Genomic DNA, 24,180 nt, shown 5'->3' with positions numbered 1-24,180 from the left:
GCATTCTGTCAATACACACCTGCTGAGGTTTTCGGGTACCACAAATATAGGCGTATTTTATGCTGTACGCCTACATAACTGTCAGTGGGGTTTAGTTATAAAAAAAAAAGTTGGACGAATGTGACCGGTTTTTCCTTAACCCGTTGGTGCCGGCCGCATGCTAATATGCGGCCTCTCGGTGGGCTGGCTTTGGCGCTGAGCGGCCGCATATTTGCGTGAATTGGTGGTATACAGCTGTGCCAAAATCACGTGTCCTGTGCGCTCCCAGCACAGTTACTGCCTCCTAACAGAAAGCTCTCGATCGCTTCTGCAATTAGCTGAAGTAAAATTGTGTTGGATTCAACTTTTGTGTCTTATTGAAGAGTTAAGCTGCCTGTGGCTGGCGCCAAGTCGGCAGGTGATTATACTGTCTGGACAGACTGGGTCTAAGGAGATATGTCATCAGCCATCAGCTCCCGCTACTGTCAATCACAGGCAGTGAGCCAATAGGGAGAAAGCCATGGTTCGTGTGTGAATAGACACACAAAGCAGTGGCTCGGGGGCGAGCCTGCTTGGGTGTCCCCATAGCAAGCCGCTTGCTCTGAGGGCGGGGGAGACTCAGCAGGAAGGAGGGGCAAGGAGCGCTGGCGGGGGACCCAAGAAGAGGAGGATCAGGGCTGCTCTGTGCAAAACCACTGCAGAGAGCAGGTAGGTATGACATGTTTGTTTTTTAAAAAAACCTAAAAATCGATCTTTTAATATCATCACTTTAACTGCTCCTTAAAGTGATTGCAAAGTCTTTTTTTTTAAAAACAAACCTGTTATACTTATCTGCTCTGTTGCAGTGAATTTGCAGAGGGCAGCCCAGATCTTCCTCTTTTCAGGTCCCTCTTCGCTGCTCCTGGTCCCTCCCCCCTGCCAAGTGCCCCCACAGCAAGCAGATTGCTATGGGGGCACCCAAGCAGCTCTGTGTGTCCATTCAGACATGGAGCTGCCATTCTGCCCCACCCCCTCTCTCTCCTGATTGGCTAACTGACTTTGAAAGCCGCAGGAGCCAATGGCACTGCTGCTGCTGTGTCTCAGCCAATCGGGAGGAGAGTCCTGGACGGCCGAGGGACTCGTAGACATCGCTGGACAGAGATTAGGCTCAGGTAAGTATTAGGGGGGCTGCTACACACAGAAGGTTTTTTATCTTAATGCATAGAATGCGCCTTCTGCCTTTACAACTCCTTTAAATTTAGAAGTGCCAGAATCAAGAGTAATATTTACCTTTCTCTGCTTCAGATTCCCATGCTCCCACAGTCTGTGCAACCAGTCCCCCCCTCTGCCTTCTTTCCAAGGTGCTCTGGGCTGAGGTTGTTCTTCTGCCTCCTTGACATACAATGCAGGGTTAGTAGTCCTGCACTGTACGCACAGCCCGGCATGCCAGGGAAAAGGAGAGCACTGGAGCAGGGGTTTTGTTAAGTTATACTGCCAGTTTCACTTTAATTACAGCAAAGTCCTTTTCTTCCAAAAAAAGGTTTGTGCTATGTAGCAGAGCAGTGTAAATCTTAAAACTGGATAAACAAACCTACAGATCCATTATCAGACTAATCAGTTCCCATATATGTATATTTCATCACTGTATATAGCTGTTTGCTCAGAGTTCATATTTAGAAAAAGAACAAAATCCCCTATTGGTGGACTTTAAAGGCACAAAGAACTGTTAGCAAGATTAATCTAGTATGAAATTTTATTCAATATAAAAAGTACAAAACATGTTAAAAAAATGTAATGGAACAGATTTACAGTGCTGTCATCATATCTTAATAAATAAGTGATGCATAAGGGATTCTTACACCGACGCGTTTCGGAGATGTGTATTTCTCCTTCCTCAGGGGTATAGTTGAGCAAGAATATTTAATATGATATAATGAAGTGATAACCCTTGCAGATTTAAAATCATATGGATGCAGAAAGATACTCCCAATTTGCTTAAGCCGGAAATTTAAGACATGGCATGCCTCAAGGAAAGGAGGTGCCTGGCCCAAATTTGCTGACCCAGCTCCCCCCCACACACACAAACCGACTCGGAAAGGGGGGAGGCCAGAGGACCCTCTGAGGCCAAAGCTGAGGAAGAGACCCTGCAAGTGGTGCGAAAAAAACTTTTTGCTTTACAGGGAAGAATTTAATTGTAGAGAACACAGTCACCACAACTATTGTGCTCTTTGACCGATCGCTCCAGCATCCAGTACAAGACTGACCGTTAAGTTATACTGCCCGTTTCACTTTAACTACAGCAAAGTCATTTTCTTCCAAAAAAGGGTTGTGCTATGTAGCAGAGCAGTGTAAATCTCAAAACTGGATAAACAAACATACAGATCCTTTATCAGACTATTCAGTTCCCATACATGTATATTTCATCACTGTATATAGCTGTTTGTTCAGAGTTCATATTTAAGTGAATAAGACTTCATTCAGTAAATTTGGGCCACATGTGCATAGCCTGTCCTTGGCTTCAGTCCTGTGTTAGCAAACTTTGCATTCTGCTCCAGGATTCCTCCTCTGTGAAGTGAGGGATTTATGGTTGCTGTTAGCCTTTGAAATAAAGGGAATAACAACCCTTTGAAGTGCATCCTTTGATTCTCTTTAATTTTTTTTGCTTTGATTTATCTGTTCTAGATTTAATAAAAGCCACAGCGGACTCTTCCTCCCTGCCAGCACCGCTGTCACCTACATCCTCTGTGTGTCTCCCACACAGAATGGGAAAACATCCGTGACGTCCCAGATCTGGTATTTGGCAGTAAGTTTTTATATCATTTTGTGAGCCAGAGGAAACCCCGAACTGCTAGATGCAGATATTTTCTTTTAAGATATAAATTGATATACAGTATATATATCTAATATACAGTGGGGACAGAAAGTATTCAGACCCCCTTAAATTTTTCACTCTTTGTTATATTGCAGCCATTTGCTAAAATCATTTAAGTTCATTTTTTTCCTCATTAATGTACACACAGCACCCCATATTGACAGAAAAACACAGAATTGTTGAGATTTTTGCAGACTTATTAAAAAAAGAAAAGCTGAAATATCACATAGTCCTAAGTATTCAGACCCTTTGCTGTGACACTCATAAATTTAACTCAGGTACTGTCCATTTGTTCTGATCATCCTTGAGATGGTTCTACACCTTCATGTGAGTCCAGCTGTGTTTGATTATACTGATTGGACTTGATTAGGAAAGCCACACACCTGTCTATATAAGACCTTACAGCTCACAGTGCATGTCAGAGCAAATGAGAATCATGAGGTCAAAGGAACTGCCTGAAGAGCTCAGAGACAGAATTGTGGCAAGGCACAGATCTGGCCAAAGTTAAAAAAATTTTCTTCTGCACTTAAGGTTCCTAAGAGCACAGTGGCCTCCATAATCCTTAAATAGAAGACATTTGGGATGACCAGAACCCTTCCTAGAGCTGGCCGTCCGGCCAAACTGAGCTATCGGGGGAGAAGAGCCTTGGTGAGAGAGGTAAAGAAGAACCCAAAGATCACTGTGGCTGAGCTCCAGAGATGCAGTCGGGAGATGGGAGAAAGTTGTAGAAAGTCAACCATCACTGCAGCCCTCCACCAGTCGGGGCTTTATGGCAGAGTGGCCCGACGGAAGCCTCTCCTCAGTGCAAAACACATGAAAGCCCGCATGGAGTTTGCTAAAAAACACCTGAAGGGGACTCCAAGATGGTGAGAAATAAGATTCTCTGGTCTGATGAGACCAAGATAGAACTTTTTGGCCTTAATTCTAAGCGTTATGTGTGGAGAAAAACAGGCACTGCTCATCACCTGTCCAATACAGTCCCAACAGTGAAGCATGGTGGTGGCAGCATCATGCTGTGGGGTTTTTTCAGCTGCAGGGACAGGACGACTGGTTGCAATCGAGGAAAAGATGAATGCAGCCAAGTACAGGGATATCCTGGACGAAAACCTTCTCCAGAGTGCTCAGGACCTCAGACTGGACCGAAGGTTTACCTTCCAACAAGACAATGACCCTAAGCACACAGCTAAAATAATGGAGTGGCTTCACAACAACTCTGTGACTGTTCTTGAATGGCCCAGCCAGAGCCCTGACTTAAACCCAATTGAGCATCTCTGGAGAGACCTAAAAATGGCTCCACCAACGTTTACCATCCAACCTGACAGAACTGGAGAGGATCTGCAAGGAGGAATGGCAGAGGATCCCCAAATCCAGGTGTGAAAAACTTGTTGCATCTTTCACAAAAAGACTCATGGCTGTATTAGATCAAAAGGGTTCTTCTACTAAATACTGAGCAAAGAGTCTGAATACTTAGGACCATGTGATATTTCAGTTTTTCTTTTTTAATAAATCTGCAAAAATGTCAACAATTCTGTGTTTTTCTGTCAATATGGGGTGCTGTGTGTACATTAATGAGGGAAAAAATGAACTTAAATGATTTTGGCAAATGGCTGCAAAATAACAAAGAGTGAAAAATGTAAGGGGGTCTGAATACCTTCCGTCCCCACTGTGTGTGTGTGTGTGTGTGTATATATATATATAATATATGTGTGTGTGTTAACACACACTAATGGCAAAGTTCTAATAACTCTCCAATAACAATATCCCTTTTTAGAAAAAAGCAAGAGAGTAAAATGAAGCAGTGCTTTTTGTAATGTATTAAAGGAGAAGTATGGCCAAAGCTCATTTGGCTGTACAGTGGGACCTTGGATTATGAGCGTAATTTAAAGCACTCGCATATCAAAGCGAGTTTCCCCATTGAAGTCAACAGAAACGAAGATAATTAGTTCCGCGTTGACTTCTATTACATGCAATACCGCATGTGGCCAGAGGTGGGGGGTGCCGGAGAACCTCGGAAATACTCGGGGCAGCTCGGCTGAACTTAGAAAGGCTTGGAAACACTCGGGATCGGAGTATTTCCGAATGATTCCGAGTATTTCCGAACGGCTCCGAACAGTTCCGAGTGTCACCGGTGCCCTCGCACCTCTGGTCAAATGCGGTACTGCACACCACATTAGCTTAACAACACTCGCAAACCGAGTCAGGATTTAAAAAAAAAAGTTGCTCGTCTTTCAAAACGCTTGTTAACCGCGTTACTCGTTAATCAAGGTTCCACTGTACTTCTCTTATGAATCACAGGAGTGCAGTTCTTTTTGCACTCCTGTGACCCATCTTCAGTAGAGAGCGGGCTGAAGTCTGCTGACGTCACAAAAGTCGGTCCAGGCTTGAACGTCATCTCGACCGTGAAGTCGGGATCTGCCCACATGTTTCTGAGAGCCTGAGCCGGCCGCTCCCCTCCACAGCCCAGCGCTCCAGTGAGTGAGGAGGGAGCAGAGCGGAGAGCTGGAGACTGACAGTCAGGGAGGAGCTGTGAGAACCGAGTGATCGGCGATGTTCGATCTCTCGGTTCTCAGTGTTAGAGCCGGCAGGGGACAGATGCTGCATCCACCTAGGTAGGTATGAATAAGAAAAAAAAAAACCCATACATCTTTTAAGGCAGTCCAATAAAGATCCGTTTTACTGAGGATTAGCACGATTGTCCTGGTAATCTTTGAACAAGACTTTTTTTCATGAATACTATGTAGAAAGATAAGCATAGATGCAATTTTTGGTTGCAGGAAAGAAAATCACTAATTTTTCCATCGCTACAGTCAGCTGCACTAGTAAATACAGCTGGATAAAACAAAAACTGCATCTGTCATTCCAGGCTGTAAAACAACAAAATGTGATTATTTTAAATGGGGGTGATTCTTTTCTATATCCACTGTATGGTTTTTATTGTAAGATTGTGTTTGTTTTATTATTCTAATTGCTCCTTTTTAAATTGTCTTTTAAAACTAAAACTAATTTCTGTTTAGGTCATTAAAAGAACATGCGTCATCTCACTTCCCTGTCAGCATGTCCCGCTCTCTGGCGTTCTCTGCCTTGCCCGTCTTCTGAACTCAGGCTGGATTTTGTGCTTCCAGGTGGCCAATCTTTTAGGTACATTGCATTATATTGCATTGCATTATATAGAGCTGTATGTAAAATAGCATTTCCAAATTCCTATTTTAATTGCTAAAGTCAGTTCTATCGTCAGGTAAATATTTGGTTAGGTCATCCCTGCTGAAGAAAAAAGTAGCCAGCCTGAGCTCCGGTCATAACCTTTTGGCAGAGATCACATGACCAAATGCCTAGGCATATAATCCTATAAGTGAATGTTTTACAAGGGTAGGTCGGTTATTATTGGGCATAAAGTTGTGCCACATCCAATGTTACAGAAACAAAATCCCCTGGTGGCGGACTTTTAAGGCACAAAGGTTATAAAAAATATTCTAATATGAAAAAGTATTGAAATATGAAAAATACAAAACATGTAATAAAAAGCACATTTGAAGTAAACATTACAGTGTTGTCATCCAAAACAGAATACAGATAATAGGCTAGTGTTTCTTGCACACAACGCGTTTCGGAGTAAATATGTAGTTCTCCTTCTTCAGGGGTACAGTTTGAGCAAGAAAATCAGTATTCTACATTAGGATTGAAAAGAATAACATAAATATGCAAACATATAACACTGTAAATCCAAATATAAGATAACAGGCATGAATTAGTGGGAAATATAATAAGGGGAAAAGCACTTGCATATCATGGAATGACAATTGTTGCTGATTAAAAACATAAGGGTACACAGAAAAGTTGCTTCCAGATTGCTTGAGCCAGAGGGTTCAACACAAAGGCATACCTCAAAAGCAAGGAGGTGCCTGGCCCAAAAAATGCTGGTCCAGCTCCCCCACACGCAATGCACCAACCTGAGAGGGACAAGCCAGGGGACCCACTGAGGCCGAAAAACAGGAAAGACCCTGTCTTTCCTGTTTTTAAAACAGGAGCATGAAACAAATCAATAAATGCATAATATTTATTAATATTTAATTTTTAAATTATTTAGAGGATTTTTTAAATTTCTTTTTATTAAACTTTCCCAGACAGTAAAAGCCTTCATGGGTAAATGCAGCATGAAGTATGATATTTAATAAATATGCAAATGTTGAAAAATATCTCAATCTTAAAGATTTGTCTTACCAAAAAAGTACCTTCTACAATAACACCCCTCCCTGTATAGCCAAGCAACTTCCACGCACCATTTTGCAGGTACTTTTTTGGGGAGGGGAAGGGCTTGCCCAGTCACGTGACAGCTATGATTGGCCGTCACAGTGGTCACATGATCAGGAGCTGGTCCCACCAGCTCCCAATCATTGTTGGAGACCAGGAGCTATCTATGAAAGCCTGGTTACTCTGCTGGGAGCTCGCAGTGAGTGTGCTCTTGGCACAGAAACCTCGCCCATCCATATACACATATGTGCTGTGTGCGGGTGATGAAGTCCATCCTCTTTGGTGCTGCATCGTATACTAGCACATTATGTGAAACTTGCCATAAAACAAAGCTCCTCCAGTGCCGCAATGTCAGCGCTGCAGGGGCTCCCATCTTCACCCGTCTTCCTTCCGGGTTCGCGGGCTTTTCCTCTGTGACAGGCCGGAGCTGCGATGACGTCACTCCCACGCATGCACGCGGGAGCCGCCATTCACGGCACAGGGATCTGAAGAAATGGCACGGGTGGTCGTTCCTTCAGAGCGCATGTGCTAGTGATTTCACTGGCTGCATGGAATGTAAATATCAATGGTGCATGTTTAGGAGATATTTACACTACCTATAGGTAAGCCTTATTATAGGCTTACCTATAGGTAAAAGGAAGTTTACTTCCTCTTTAAAAGCTGGTAAAATTAGCTTAAATAGTGTTCACAAAGAATTCCAGGTATGGCTTTTTTTTTTTTACATAGTTACGTTGGTCCAGCTTGGACACCAAACCAGTGGGATCCCCCTGGAAGCTGGAAATCATTGTAGTAGGCACTGTTACTCCAGTGACCTCCACTCACTCCTGGGTCCCACGTGGAGCGACTGTCCTGCTGCACTGTGAACACAGGAGGTCGGCTGCTTGGCATGGGCATCATTCAGAGAATGCTTTGCATTTTTTTAATAGATGCAAAGCATTTGTTGATTGGATGAGGTGAAGGGGTGGGACAGTGATGTCACACTCTCCACCTTGTCAAATCAGAGAACACTTTGCATTAATTGAGAAGATGTGAAGCATTCTCTGAATGGTCCCCGTGCCAAGCAGCCAACCTTCTGTGTTCACAGTGCAGCAGAGCAGATGCTCGGCATGCGATCCGTAAGCTAGAGGGGATCACTGGAGTACTACAGTGGTTGCTCGCTTCTAGAGGGATCCTACAGGTATGGTATATGCATACAGTGCCTTGAAAAAGTATTCATACCCCTTGAAATTTACCACATTTTATCATGTTACAACCAAAAGTGTAAATGTATTTTATTGGGATTTTATGTGATAGACCAACACAAAGTGGCACATAATTGTGAAGTCAAAGGAAAATGATAAATGGTTTTCCAAATTTTTTGTACAAATATGTGAAAATTGTGGCATGCATTTGTATTCAGCCCCCCTGAGTCAATACTTTGTAGAACCACCTTTCACTGCAATTAAAACTACAAGTCTTTTTTTGGGGATGTCTCTACCAGCTTTGCATATCTAGAGAATGACCATTTTGCCCATTCTTCTTTGCAAAATATCTCAAGCTCTGTCAGATTGGATGGAGAGCATCTGTGAACAGCAATTTTCAAGTCTTGCCACAGATTCTCAATTGGATTTAGGTCTGGACTTTGACTGGGCCATTCTAACACATGAATATGCTTTGATCTAAACCATTTCATTGTAGCTCTGGCTGTATGTTTAGGGTTGTTGTTCTGCTGGAAGGTGAACCTCTGCCCCAGTCTCAAGACTTTTGCCGACTCTAACAGGTTTTCTTCTAAGATTGCCCTGTATTTGGCTCCATCCATCTTTCCATCAACTCTGACCAGCTTCCCTGTCCCTACTGAAGAAAAGCATCCCCACAACATGATGCTCCCACCACCATGTTTCACGGTGGGGATGGTGTGTTTAGGGTGATGTGCAGTGTTAGTTTTCCACCACACATAGTGTTTTGCTTTTAGGCCAAATGGTTCAATTTTGGTCTCATCTGACCAGAGCACCTTCTTCCACGTTTGCTGCTTCCCCCACATGGCTTCTCGCAAACTGCAAACAGGTCTTCTTTTTGCTCTCTTCTTGGCACTTTTCCATAAAGGACAGATTTGTGGACTGCTCCTGTAGACAGATTCTCCCACCTGAGCTGTGGATTTCTGCAGCTCCTCCAGAGTTACCATGGGCCTCTTGGCTGCTTCTCTGATGAATGTTCTCCTTGCCCGGCCTGTCAGTTTAGGTGGACAGCCATGTCTTGGTAGGTTTGCAGTTGTGTCATACTCTTTCCATTTTTGGATGATGGATTGAACAGTGCTCCGTGAGATGTTCAAAGCTTGGGATTTTTTTTATAACCTAACCCTGCTTTAAACTTCTCCACAACTTTATCCCTGACCTGTCTGGTGTGTTCCATGGACTTCATGATGCTGTTTGGTCACTAAGGTTCTCTAACAAACCTCTGAGGGCTTCACAAAACCGCTATATTTATACTGAGATTAAATTACACACAGGTGGACTCTACTAATTAGGTGACTTCTGAAGGCAATTGGTTCCACTAGATTTTAGTTAGGGGTATCGGAGAAGAGGGGGCTGAATAATAAAAAATTAAAAACCACTTATTTTCCATCCACTTCACAATTATGTGCCACTTTGTGTTGGTCTATCACATAAAATCCCAATAAAATACATTTACATTTTTGGTTGTAACATGACAAAATGTGGAAAATTTCAGGTGGTATGAATACTTTTTCAAGGCACTGTGTTTCCATTGGTCCAAGCAAAGTTCATCTATAAAGTACTGCTTCACCTCTCGTATCGCATTGCATTATAAGACAAGGCAGCCAGATCTTCAACTCCTGAGAAAAGGGTTCCAATTGTGCTTGGTGCTGGAGACACACACAGATAGTTCTCTGTTGCTGTCATTTGTGAAAGGCTTGTCCTCTTTCTTCAGGTGGAGGGAGAGCAGTCCAGGTTTCTGGACCGGCGTGGTACATGAGCGTGTGTGGACCCTGACACAGAAGGATGACCACCTCTGGTACGCCGTGTACCCCAACACAGAGGAGGAAGAGGGAAAATCCAATAAGGAAACGCAGAAGAAAGCCACGAAGAGAAAGCTGAAGAAGACAACCTCCGAGGCCATCAACACTGAAGACCTAAAACAAGAAAAAGAAGATGACTGGACAAATGTACCTATTCATATTGACTCCAAAGACTGCAAGAAAGATGGGGAAACGCTGGAGGATTATTTCCAGCTGCACCTCCGTCTCCAGGATCTCTATAAGCAGTGGGGAGAATCCGACAGCAACTTTCAGAAAGTAGCCAGAGAGTTTTCAGGTAATTATTTGATAATTAAGTCTGTTATGTGTGTGTGTGTGTATGTATATATATATTTTTTTTTTTATATAGCATTTTATATTTATAACTATTATGCAGCAGTTTTCAGAGAAGAACATCCAAGGGCTGTCAACCTGAGTCTATGGCCGGTTTCACACTGCTGTGCATCAACGCACATTTTAAATGCATTGTGTTAAAATTTAACGCAAAGCATATGGGTTAAAAGCTGGTTGTTAAAGCGGTAGTAAAGCCTGCTTTGTTATTTTTACCTACAGGTAAGCCTATAATAAGGCTTACCTGTAGGTAAAATGAATATCTCCTAAACGTGCACTGTTTTGGAGATATTTAACCTGGATGCAGCTGGTGACATCACCGGCGTATGTGCTCTGAAGGTCCGGGATACCTTGCTGGACCATTAGAGTTTCCTGCTGGAACGGAGGGCTCCCGCGCGCATGACGTCATTGTGGCTCCAGCCAATCACATAGCCGGAGTGCGGGAATCCAGAAGAAAGACCGGGGAAAGATGTCAGCCCTCAGCAGTGACAGCTCGGCGCTGGAAGGCTTAGTTCTAAAGTAAGTATGCGACGCATTCTAGCACATTATGCAATTGCCTTTATAGGTGGGATTTATTTATTTATTTTAACCAGACGCAGTTTACTACCGCTTTAAGGAACCCAGCGGGTGCCGGCTATGCTCTTCACTGGTTGTTAAAGTGTTACTAAACCCAGGACTCTGCATTCACTGTCAGGTCTCCCACAATACACAGAACATGGAAATGCAATTATTTTAGTAAATATAAACTGCTAAATAACTTTTCCCATCAGCAGTATATAGCAGTCTTATGACATCTATCAGTGTCTGGTTAAAGCTTGTAGAAGGAGTTTTCATTCTACTCTGACTGTCCTATGAGGCTACAGGACCCTTGACCCTCTGTGTGGACAGTGCTGATTGGCCCTGTGCTGATCACATGCACCCTCCCAAGAAAAAAAAAAAACTCTAGCAATACACACCAAACTGAGCATGTGCAGAGTGACTCCAAAGGCTCTGTCTTATTAGCAGATGGCTTGGGGACAGTGGAAGAAGGGGAGGATCGGAGAAAACAGGAACAGCCTTTTTACACAATGCGGAGCATTAACCCTTTAGGTTCCACAGTGAGTATAACAAGCATGCTTTACTGCTTTTTACAGACTGCTTTTACTGTTGTGGGTTTAGTAACACTTTTAGTAGCCGAAAACCCGCCGGCGTCCTTGACAACCAGTGTATTGCGGAGCTGGCACCCGCTGGTGTCCTTAATGACCAGTAAATAGCTGGTTGTTAAAGATCCGGCACCCGCTGGCTTAACAACCATACAATCACTGGTTGTTAAGGACGCCTGGGGTGCCGGCTTCACTATGCACTGGTTGTTAAGGATGCCGATAGGTGCCTGCTCCTTAACAGCAGCATCTTTTTTTTTTATTCAAGTTGTCATGTGACCCCCCCCCCCCCCCCCCCCAAAAAAAAAAAATGCACCAAAAAATACACCCTCTGTGTATTTTTAGAGTATTGCCTTTGACTTAAAATGGAAGGTGCATTTTTGGTGCACATTTGAAAAGCACACAAGATGCAGCATGCAGGACTTTTCAAAGCAAAGCAATATAAAAATTACATAGAATTTAAAGGGGAATACTTTGGATGAACTTTTGTCGTTCTGGAAAGGTGCGCTTTAGCCGCGCTAGAGAGCACAAGTGTGAAAGGGCCCGAATATCACCGCATTAGTCATACACACATTTTTATATAAATAAGGCATTCAAAAAGGGAGATAACTTCTCCAAATGCTTAAAAGGTATACATTTTTTTCCCATCTTGTTTTAACTCCGCAAATATTGGGATCAATGGGTCAACCTAACAGGCAGAATAAGGTCAGTATTGCTAGCACATGTATTTCTCCCATGACCGTCCCTTTTAGAGGCTCAATCCAACTTCTATACCATAAAATCCCCCCCCCCCTGACTTTTCTGTCAACATTGATGGCACAACTATCAGTCCGTCCATACGTACCAGTATGATAGGTGTAATTCTGGACTCTGACCTCTCTTTTCAGCCCACATCCAATCGCTATCCATATCTTGCTGCCTCAGCCTCCATAATTCCAAAATATACCCCTTCTTGGGGCAGTGACACCACAAAGCTTCTAATTCCCTCCCTGGTTATCTCTCACCTTGACTATTGCAGCTCCCTCCACATTGGCTTACCCTTATGTAGGCTATCCCTCCTTCAGCCTATCATGAGTGCTGCTGCTAGACTCCTCCACCTTCCCAACCGTTCAATGTCTGCTGCTCCTTTCTGCCGATCCCTCCCATTGGCTTCCTCTCGCCCAACGCATTACCTTCAAAATACTAACACAACTTACAAAGCCATCCACAACTCTGCCCCCAGTTACATTGCTTACCTAGTCTCAAAATACCAACCAAACTGTTCTCTTCACTCCTCAAGACCTCCTGCTTGCTAGTTCACTCTTCACCTCCAGGACTTCTCCAGAGCCTCTCCCATCCTCTGGAACCCCCTACCCCAATCTGCCCAACTTCTTCTACTCCTTGAAAACCCACCGCATCAGAGAAGCTTATCCTGCCTCCACCTAACCACTAAACATTTAATTTCCCCATCAGCTTATCTCCCACAATTACCTTTTGTCTCACTTGGCCCTCCCTTTTTATATTGTAAGCTCTAACGAACAGTAAAGTGCTGCGCAAACTGTTGGCTCTATATAAACCCTGTATAGTAATAATAATGTTTTATATTTCACCCATATTTAGGGTGTAACATGAAACATGGTGGCATACACCACACTGTCCCCTCCTTACCTGAATTGTGGGGTGCATTCTTCAGGGAAACCCTGTTATTTTAGTATAGTACGGCTGTGTTTGGCTTTTACTACACAGTCCTTTCATCTGGATTTATTAGTGTTACATTCTTTTACTATGAATCTTGTAAAGAGTAGGGATCTCTTCTTCCTCACCGGTGTAGTTCTTCGGCACTTTATATTCCCATCGCACACGTTCCTGGATAAGCCCTCAAAGTTTGGGTGCTGCAGCAACAACCAGCTGGATACTGGTTCAAGTCACAAAGTAGATATTTGCCAGCACACCATGGATCGACACAAAGCAGCGTCCAAACGGATAGTATACTGCATGATCACAACACAAAGAGAGAGCAACGTTTCGGAGTCATGCAGGACCCCTTCGTCAGGCATGTGTCACAGAACTCCGAAACGTTGCACTCTCCTTGTGTGATCACTATTGCAATGCTCTGCAGGCACCAATGCAAACATTTAATAAAGGCATATTTTCTATCATATCAATGTTGGTGCATTTATTTAAACCGTTTTGTTACCCCAACATTTTATATTCCTGATATGTGCCTGCTGTACCATGTACACGTATGAGAAAGTCTCCTGTTCTTTGTATTGCTTCCTTTGTATGAAATCCCCGGTGTTCCTGCCAGTCCCTTTGCTCTCCAATTAAAAACTGACCACACTAAGCAGGAAAACACACTGTGGTCAGTTCCCTAGCTATGCTAGGAACTCAGCCTGCTCTCCTCCAACGATCAGACTTGTCCTGACATGCCCCTACTGAACAGCCATTTACTGGGAAGCTCAGTGTGCTGCTGCTGCTTCTCCTCCCCCTCCCAGCTCTTATGCAGCTGAGAACAGAGGGAATGTAATCACCTATAAAAAAAAAGTGTGGGGGGGGGTTGTAATTTATTTATTTCTTTATCTATACAATAATGTTTTGCTTTTCATTTGTATTTTAAACTGAATGGGTTGTTTTACAAGGTGAGGGTTCACATATACTTTAGACCCCTTTCACACTGGGAAGGTTTTCAGGCGCTTTAGCGCTGGAAATAGCCTCTGCTAAGCGAGTGAAAACCGCCTCCCATTCATTCCAGTGTGACTTTTCACACTGGGGAGGTGCGCTTGCGGGATGTTCCGAAAAAGTCCTGCAAGCAGCATCTTATGGGCGGTTTGGGAGCGCTGTATTTAGCGCTCCCAAAACACCCTGTCCATTGGAATGAATAGGCAGTGCTTCCGAAGCCCTTCTTTGGGGTTAAAAGCGCCCTGCTAGGGGCCGAAAGTGCCGCTTAAACAGTGCTAAAGTGCAGCTAAAAAAAGCAGCGCTTTAGCGATAACGCGGCCGCTGCCCCAGTGTGAAAGGGGTCCTAAAGCTGACCTTCAGTCATATTTTTTTTTTTTTTTTTTCAGCTTTGCATGTATCTTCTGCCCCTTGTTGTTTTAACTTTGGATAGTAAAACATCTTTTCTCTGTCAGTAAATACCTTATACAGCCCACTTCCTGTTTCTTGTCTGGTAAAAAGCCTAGGCTTATGACATCATGCACAGCTCTCTCTAACTCACCTGAGAGTTTGCCAGGAAGGGAGGGATGATGAGTCCTAAGAGGGCCAATGAGAGCTGGAGGTGTGCCTCTGTGTAAATCCAGGCAGTGAACAGGCAGCAGCTTCGGCTGCCCAGTTAAAATGGTTGCAGCCAGACTCAGCATAGGGAGATTTCCGCAGCATATTTGGCAAGTACAGAATCACAGTATCTATAAAATAATATACAAAGTGGTTGGAGGGAAGCTTCAGAATGGCAAAGTTGGTTTTTATTACAAATTATGTGAGCAGACTGCAGGTCCTCTAACTTTTGCAAAAGGTGGAATCTGCTCCTAAGGCTGAGTTATCACTTTTGGGTATTTGCTTGATGCATTTTCCAATAAAATTAATAGAAATACACCTCAACACATGCTTTAGGACAGGGGTGGGCAACCTGGGGCCCTCCAGCTGTTGTGGAACTACATTTCCCATGAGGCATTGCAAAGCTGGCAGTTACAATTACTCCCAGAGGCATGATGGGACTTGTAGTGCTGCAACAGCTGGAGGGCCCCAGGTTGCCTTTCCCTGCTTTAGGATGTGCACCCGATATGTATTTTATTAGGTTTCAAAACTCATAGGTGTTAATCCAGCTTTAAACAAATTGTGAAGAACATTCAGACTTCATATTACTGGTCTCCTAAGGCTCTTTCACACAGGTTTTGAATTCTACAGCAGCCTTAAAGTGGTTGTATACCCTTTTTTGTTATTTTTACCTACAGGTAAGCCTATAATAAGGCTTACCTGTAGGTAAAATAATATTCCCTAAACCTGTACGGTTTGGGAGATATTCACTTTGCATGCAGCCGCTGACGTCAGTGGCGCATGCGCTGTGAAGGTCCGGCAGATGCAGGAAGATGACTCCCACGCACAGTGACCTAATCGTGGCTCTGGCCACTCACAGCGCCGGAGCCGCAAACCCGGAAGAAAAGCAGAGGGAACATGTCAGCTCCCTCGGCGTGGACCGGGATCAGATGCAGAGGCCTCGTTCTAAGGTGAGTATTTCATAATGAGCTAGTATGCGCTGCATCAAAGATACTCCACTTCTTTTGTAAATCAGCCTCAAGGCGCAATCCCATCCTCCTTGTGCTGAAGCGGTGTGTTCTGATCCATGAAGTAAAGCGTTGCTGCCTCTCTCCAGGAATTCGCATCCTGCGCCAGGATCCCGTAGAATGTCTCTTCTCATTCATCTGTACTTCCAACAACCACATCTCACGTATCACAGGAATGATCGAGCGAGTTTGCAGCACTCTGGGAAGACGCCTGTGCCGACTCGATTCTGTGGATTATTACTCCTTCCCCAGTCTCCAGGCATTGGCAGGTAAGCCTCTCTGAACATCGACTGGTTGCAGGAAAGCGGTGTTCAAGAGCAAACAACTTCTAGTTTTGTTCTAGGCCTCCAGATTTGATCTACACTAAATTGTCAAAAGTATTGGGACACCTGCCTATACACGCACATGAACATTAATGGCATCCCAGTCTTAGTCTGTAGGGTTCAGTATTGAGTTGGTCCACCCTTTGCAGCTATAACATCTTCAACTCTTCTGGGAAGACTGTCCACAAGGTTTAGGAGTGTGTCTATGGGAATGTTTGACCATTCTTCCAGAAGCGTATTTGTGAGGTCGGGCGCTGATGTTGGACGAGAAGGCCTGGCTCTCCATCTCTGCTCTAATCAGGTTGAGGTCAGGACTCTGTGCAGGCCAGTCGAGTTCCTCCACCCCCAACTCGTTCATCCATGTCTTTATGGACCTTGCTTTGTGTACTGGTCCATATCATTTGGTGGAGGGGGGATTATAGTGTGGGGTTGTTTTTCAGGGGTTGGGTTTGGCCCCTTAGTTCCAGTGAAGGGAACTCTTAAGGCGTCAGCATACCAAGACATTTTGGACAATTTCATGCTCCCAACTTTGTGGGAACAGTTTGGGGATGGCCCCTTCCTGTTCCAACATGACTGCGCACCAGTGCCCAAAGCAAGGTCCATAAAGACACGGATGTGTGAGTTTGGAGTGGAGGAACTTGACTGGTCTGCACAGAGTCCTGACCTTAACCCCATGAACACCTTTGGGATGAATTAGAGCAGAGACTGCAAGCCAGTGCCTGACCTCACAAATGCTCTTCTGGAAGAATGATCAAACATTCCCATAGACACACTCCTAAACCTTGTGGACAGTCTTCCCAGAAGAGTTGAAGCTGTTATATCTGCAAAGGGTGGGCCAAGTCAATATTGAACCCTACAGACTAAGACTGGGATGCCATTAATGTTCATGTGTAAAGACGTCCCAATACTTTTGGTAATAGTGCAGTTGTTGTGCTGTTACTGTTTATACTCTACTAAGGCAGCAATAAATACCCCACACTTGGAGAAAAATTAATAAATTACATATACATTATTGGCATAACAGTGAACAAATATAAAATAGCAAAATAACAGATTTTAAATAAAACACATGTAGCACTTACCCCCGAAGGAGCGGTTGATTAAAATTTATATCCGTAATTCACGTTTACCACCCAACCCTCGCAGCCCATAGATTTATAACTCACAGTCCTTAATGCTTTTTCATTTGCTTTATACATTAACATGAACTGCGATGGGAGAAGGACTTTCTCTGAGATGCTCTCTGTTACATTATCATCTTCCAATTGCTCTTACCGGAAAACTATGATCAATTGCGGGTAGTTGGGAAATCACTTTGTGATTTCTTCAATCGGGGAAGATGGAAGTAGATTTGATAGAGAATAATTGATAAAGAGTCACTCTGAATAACTTCATCTGCATGACTTTTAAAGAACAGTCTGTATCTCTATATGTGTGCTTGCAGCTTCACCGCTACCTTTTTACCACTACTTCCCATCTGCATGGTACTTCCAAGTTGAGCTAAAGAAAAGTCACTCTGAGTAACTCCTCCCGCTTGACTGATTGGAATCCCGGGGCATTGCTGAACCCAAAGTCACAGGCCATCACTGTCCATTTCACTGACTTGCGTACTAATATCCCTCAGCCTCTGGTAGTACCCTTCCCTTGGGCTTTCACTTACGTTATCAATAGTCCATGTGCCACTCATAAACGATCGATCGCCCAGTTTTCTTCCGCTTTGTTGCTACTTCTTCCGCAACGATCCTTAGTTCCTTTTCTCCTTTATGGCCCGCTCCCCTCCCCGCAGGGGCGGCCATCGACACCAGCGACTACATGCTGTAAGGTGTCGTCTGTTCCTCCATGAGGACCGGTTCTTTACCCTTATTGCAGGGGTAAAGCTCCGTCGGTTCCCCAGAGGGGAAAACCTCCACTCCCCCCTCCGGGGACCAGGCTGACTTCTCCCACTCCAACACAAACTCGAACTCCTCCCGGCACCACGTGGCCCCCCCTTTTTTATATGAGAGTCCCGGGTGTTACCAAGCAAATGAATGATTGGCCGAGACTAGCATACAAACTACCTGCCACTCAAAGGGAAATTAACAACACACAGGCCTGCTGTAATAGCACAAGCCTGTCTAAATTTACCTGACATAGAAACTACTAGGAAAGGTCGCCTACCTAAAAGTAGGTGCCCGCTACACACCTGTACCTTTTTTAAATTTAATAAATTAGTTCATTCAAAACAAAAGTTTCAACATTTCAAGAAAGATTCCAGTGTGGTGTAAACCCCCTTTTATAGAAGTCTACATAGATTAAAGTGCCTTTTAAGTTCATCCAGTGCAAAGCGATTTCACCAAAAGAGTCCTTTGCAAAAATGATGTGAGCTCCCTACTGCAGTGCAGATTCCTCTTTCTCAGATTCTTCCACCATTCAAGTAAAAATGAACACTTCCCAAAACCCCATGACCCCCCCGTATATAAGTGGTTATGGTCAGCATGTGCAAACACCCCAAATGGCCCTGCTCCGCCTTAGCTAGGATGCCTGAGTACGGAAAATAAACATGCCCACAGTGGTGTAAAACCATAAAGACTGAATTTATTAACCACTTCAGCCCTGGAAGGATTTACCCTCCTTAATGACCAGGCCATCTTTTGCGATATGGCACTGCGTCGCTTTAACTGAAAATTGCCCAGTCGTGTGACGTTGTACCCAAACAACATTGACATCCTGTTTTTTCCCCACAAATAGATCTTTCTTTTGGTGGTATTTGATCACCTTTGCGGTTTTTATCTTTTGCACTGTAGACAAAAAAAGACTGACAATTTTGAAAAAAAAAAAAAAATTTTTTTTTTTTACTTTCTGCTATAATACATGGCCAAAAAAAAAAATGTATTCACCAGTTTAGGCCAATATGTATTCTACGTATTTTTGGTAAAAAAAAAATTGCAATAAGCGTATATTGATTGGTTTGCGCAAAAGTTATACAAACTATAGGATAGATTTATGGACTTATTTTTTTTTTTTTTTATTGTTTTTACTGATAATGGTGGCGATCTGCGATTTTTAGCAACATTGCGGCAGACAAGTCTGACCCTAAGTGACACTTTTTGGGGACCAGTAACATTATTACAGTGATCAGTGCTAAAAAAAAAAAAAAAAGCACTGTTACTGTATAAATGAGACTGGCGGGGAAGGGGTTAACACTAGGGGGCGATCAAGGGGTTAACTGTGTTCCCTGGATGTGTTCTAACTGTGTGGGGGATGGGTTTACTGGGACAACATAGAGATCGCTGTTTCTGATCACTAGGAACAGCAAATCTCCGAGTTGTCCCCTGTCAGAACGGGGATCCGTCTTGTTTACATAGGCAGACATGTGCAACCAATTAAAATACGCTTAGTGGGATTTCTTTACCAAAAACCTGTAGCAGAATACATATTGGCCTAAATTTTATGAAGAAATTAGCTTTTTTATATTTTTATTTTAAGATAATAAAAAAAAAAAAAATCGCAGATCGCCACCATTACCAGTAAAAACATTAAAAAAAATAAAATAAGTCCATAAATCTATCCCTTAGTTTGTAGACACTATAACTTTTTAAATTTTGCGCAAACCAATCAATATACGCTTATTGCGATATTTATTTATTTATTTTTTATCATAAATATGTAGAAGAATACATATTGGCCTAAACTGGTGAATACATTTTTTTTTCTTTGGCTATGTATTATAGCAGAAAGTAAAAAATATATATATTTTTTTTTTTCAAAATTGTCAGTCTTTTTTTGTCTATAGTGCAGAAAACAAAAAAAACGCAGAGGTGATCAAATACCACCAAAAGAAAGCTCTATTTGTGGGAAAAAAAGGACATCAATTTTGTTTGGGTACAGCGCCGCATGACCGCGCAATTGTCAGTTAAAGCGACGCAGTGCCGTATTGCAAAAAATGGCCTGGTCATTAACCACTTGCCGCCCGCCATATAGCAGAATGACGGCGGCAAAGTGGTTTCAAAATCCTGACTGGACGTCATATGACGTCCGCAGGATATTGAGCCACTGCGCGCCCCCGGGGGCACGCATCGCAGCGATCGTTGTTGCGGGGTGTCAGTCTGACACCCCGCAACACCGATCTAGGTAAAGAGTCTCTGACGGAGACTCTTTGCCACGTGATCAGCCGTGTCCAATCACGGCTGATCACGATGTAAATAGGAAGAGCCGGTGATCGGCTTTTCCTCACTCGCGTCTGATAGACGCGCGTAGAGGAGAGCCGATCGGCTGCTCTCCTGACAGGGGGGGTCTGTGCTGATTGTTTATCAGCACAGACCCCCCTCGGATCTTACCCAGGACCACCAGGGAAGCCGCCCAGGACCACCAGGGAAACCAGTCACACTGGACCACCAGGTATGCCCCTAGACCCCCAGGGACATACTAATCAGTGCAAAGGCAGCTGCCAATCAATGCCCAGGCAGCTGCCAATCAGTGCCCACTCCAATGCCTACCACTGCCAGTGCCACCAGGGATGCCTATAAGTGCAGCGTATCAGTGCCGCCTATTAGTGCCCAGCAGTGCCGCCTGTCAGTGCCCAGCAGTGCCACCCATAAGAACCCATCTTTGCAGCCTTTCAGTGCCCATCAGTGTCGCCCACCCAGTGCCACCCATGAGTGCCCATCAGTGCCGCCTATCAATGCCCATCAGTGCTGCATATCAGTGCCACCCATCAGTGCCGCATATCAGTGCCCGCTCATTGGTGCCACCTCATCGCTGCCGCCTTATCAGTGCCTGTCAGTGCCGCCTTATCAGTGCCCATCAGTGAAAGAGAAAACTTACTTATTTACAAAATTTTTAAACAGAAACAAAAGCAAAACTTTTATTTTTTTTTCAAAATTTTCGTTTTTTTTTTTATTTGTTTCGCAAAAAATAAAAACCCAAGAGGTGATCAAATACCACCAAAAGAAAGCTCTATTTGTGGGAACAAAATTATATAAATTTAGTTTGGGTACAGCGTAGCATGACCGCGCAATTGTCATTCAAACTGCGACAGCACTGAAAGCTGAAAATTGGTCTGGGCAGGAAGGTGTCTAAGTGCCCTGTATTGAAGTGGTTAAGGGGGTAAATCCATCCAGGGATGAAGTGGTTAATACATTCAGTCTTTATGGTTTTACACCATTGTAGGCATGTTTATTTTCCAATGTGCAGAAAGTAAAAAAAATATAGTGTTTTTTTTTTTTTTTTTTTTTTTTTTTCAAAACTGTCTGCTTTTTTTGTTTATAGCACAAAAAAAAAAAAAAAAACGCAGAGGTGATCGAATCCCACCAAAAAAAAAAAAAAAGCTCTATTTGAGTGAGGGGAAAAAAAAAATACATGCATACATTTTCATGAGTACAACGTTGCATGACAATGTGCAGTTGTCAGTTAAAGTAACGCAGTGCTGTATCCCCAAAAAATGGCCTGGTCATAAGAGGGGTAAATCTTTCTGGAGGTCAAGTGGGTATACAACACACACTTCTGTATTATGAGAATGATGAGGCGCTGTTTTGCATCTCGGCCTGTAGATGGAGATAGAGGTCTCTGGTAATTTTAGCAAACACTATTCACTTCTAGAAGATTCATCTTCCATGTCTCAGCAGAGCAAGCCATGTTTTGGAACACACTACACATAACAATGTTGTCATCCACATGTTAATAAGAATAGTCTGATTATAATTCTAGCAATTAGTATCTTCTATATCTGTTCTATCATGTTGACATTTGTGGTTTTATGTAAGGCATTGGTTGTCCGGTGATTGACATATTCTGTCTCCTTGGTTTTGCACTACAGCTGATGACACGGAGACCAAGTTACGTAACCTGGGCTTTGGGTACAGAGCAAAGTTTGTCAGCCAGAGCGCAAGGACCATCTTACATGAGCACGGCCTGGACTGGTTGGGGAGCCTTCGTCATGTTCCCTATGAAGAGGCGAAGAAGGCGCTGTGCGATTTGCCCGGAGTTGGAGCCAAAGTGAGTTTAAAACGCTCAAGTCAGTCTCCCAGTAGCTCAGCTCAACCATTTCCCCCTCATTTTAACTCTTATCCAGTGTTGCTCTTAGTGTAGCACCCTCCCAGATAGGACTTTTGGTTAAATTAGGCAAATCTAGTTCTTGTGGCTTGTCTGTAATCAGTAGAGCAGCTTGTGATTTGCTTTGGGGCTGCTCTGGGCTCTGCAGGTTTGATGGCTTCCCCCTGTCTTTCTTCTGGAGGTTTCCAAAATGTAGTGATTGGGATAGTCAGATAAGCAGCTTGAATGTTTGAGGCGCTAGCTAATCCCTGGAGGAGTGTGCCCAGATGGTGGCTGGGGGGGTACATAAATAGTTTGGAGCCTGGGGGAGCCGGGTTCTTTTCCCAAAAGGAGAGGTTCTCATCTAGGCAGCATAGCTGAATATTCTGCTGATGATCAGTGAGCTCTCTGGCTGGAGAGTCTATCCATTGACAAACCCTTTGAAGCAAAGAGCCCAGCCTGAAACATTACTTTTGGTGTCCATGTTCTGTCCTCTGTCCTATTGCTGAAGGGACTGTTCTAGGAAGTAGCTGCAAAGAGAAGAGTGTCCTCTTATTGCTGTTCAGTGTTTTTAAATTCCCACAGCTTCCCTAAGCCCCATCCAGGTTAATCTGCAATAAGCATTAGAAAAAAGGCAATCCCTAGACCAGGGGTAAGCAACCTTTTTCCACTTAAGGGCCGGATTCATTGTATGTGAATGCACGAAGAGCTGCATTCACCTGCTAATAAATGAAGATAACACACAGTAATGTTAACAGTACAGGTTTACCTCACTTTAAGGTGCTTAACTGATACAAAGCCAGTTCACCCTGAGGGAGTATGTCGCTGGGGATTCAAATTTTACTGCCCCCCTTTCCTATCCTGGCACCCAAGGGTGGCTGACGCCAGCCCTGTTAGCCAGCATGGTCTGGAGATGGGGTTCCTGTCCCTAGGGAAAATTGGGTTCCTGCCTTTAGGGAAATGCACCCACCCCCCACTGTAGGGTCCTCCGTGCCCTGCACCCCCCCCCCACACTGTAGGGTCCTCTGTGCCCTACACCCCCCCCCCCAACTGTAGGGTCTTCTGTGTCCTGCACCCCCCCCCCCCCCACACACACTGTAGGGTCTGGGTCCTCTGTGCCCTGCTTCCCCCCTACTGTAGGGTCCTCTGTACCCTGCACCCCTCCCCACTGTAGAGTCCTCTGTGCCCTGCACCCCCCCCCCCAAATGTAGGGTCTTCTGTCCCCTGCACCCCCCCCCCACTGTAGAGTCCTCTGTGCCCTGCACTCCACCCCCACACTGTAGGGTCTTCTGTCCCCCACTCCACAAACACGCTGTGTAGGTAGAACTCTCCTACCTTACACAGGTGTACAGCAAACAGAGCAGCAGAGATCGATATCACAGGGCTGGATGGGGGCGGAAACTGCCAAAGTTAACTTTTCACATTACCGGGCTGGTGATTGGTTGCTAGGATCGCCCGGCAACCAACCACCTGCTGTTTAATGAAAAAGTCAACTCCAGCAGTTCCCGCCCCCATCCAGCCCTGTGATAACGGCTGCTCGCTGCTGTCCAATGAAGAAGACAGCGGTGAAAATGTTATGGGTGCCCCTGAATTAATCATGGGCACTGACGGGCCGAACATTCAGTGGTGGCCTAGACCCTAGACTGTTTACTGAGCCAGCGGAGTGAATGTTCCTGTTTGCCTGGCTGCCACTACACTTGTGGGAAAGAACCTGGGCCAAAAAATCAGTGGCCCTAGAAGAGTTGGCACTACATTTTGGAATTGGAAGGCTGCTGAGTAAATGCTGGGAGAGGGGAGCAGGGTGAGCTGAGCTGCTGAGTAAATGCTGGGAGAGGGGAGCAGGGTGAGCTGAACTGCAGAGTTACTGATAGGTGAGGGACCAGGTTGAGTTGAGATGTGGAGTCACTGCTTGGAGAAGTGAGCTGAGTTACTGATGGATGACGAAGCTGAGCTGCTGGGGAACTGCTGGCAGTGGAGTGGGGGGGACAAGGGACGTTGTGTCACTGCTGCA

At 44.3% G+C, this 24,180-nt stretch overlaps 1 protein-coding gene across 2 annotated transcripts in view; it reads left to right on the top strand.

The window, feature by feature from the left end:
- OGG1 (8-oxoguanine DNA glycosylase) overlaps nt 1-24,180 on the top strand; it is a 32,871-nt gene that overhangs the window by 1,790 nt on the left and 6,901 nt on the right. The window contains exons 2-6 of one of the 2 annotated variants that reach the window (XM_073591986.1): nt 2,641-2,761; nt 5,845-5,968; nt 10,004-10,386; nt 15,927-16,106; nt 21,955-22,133. In XM_073591986.1, coding sequence (XP_073448087.1) covers nt 5,859-5,968; nt 10,004-10,386; nt 15,927-16,106; nt 21,955-22,133 — 852 coding nt within the window. In that variant the 5' untranslated portion in view covers nt 2,641-2,761; nt 5,845-5,858. The remainder of the gene's footprint in view (nt 1-2,640; nt 2,762-5,844; nt 5,969-10,003; nt 10,387-15,926; nt 16,107-21,954; nt 22,134-24,180) is intronic. The other variant, XM_073591987.1, reaches the window with a different exon arrangement.

The sequence above is a fragment of the Aquarana catesbeiana genome, linkage group LG07 (assembly GCF_042186555.1).
Source record: "Aquarana catesbeiana isolate 2022-GZ linkage group LG07, ASM4218655v1, whole genome shotgun sequence".
NCBI lineage: Eukaryota > Metazoa > Chordata > Amphibia > Anura > Ranidae > Aquarana > Aquarana catesbeiana.
The sequence above is the reverse complement of the archived record's forward strand: the minus strand, read 5'-3'. Positions and strand labels throughout refer to the sequence as shown.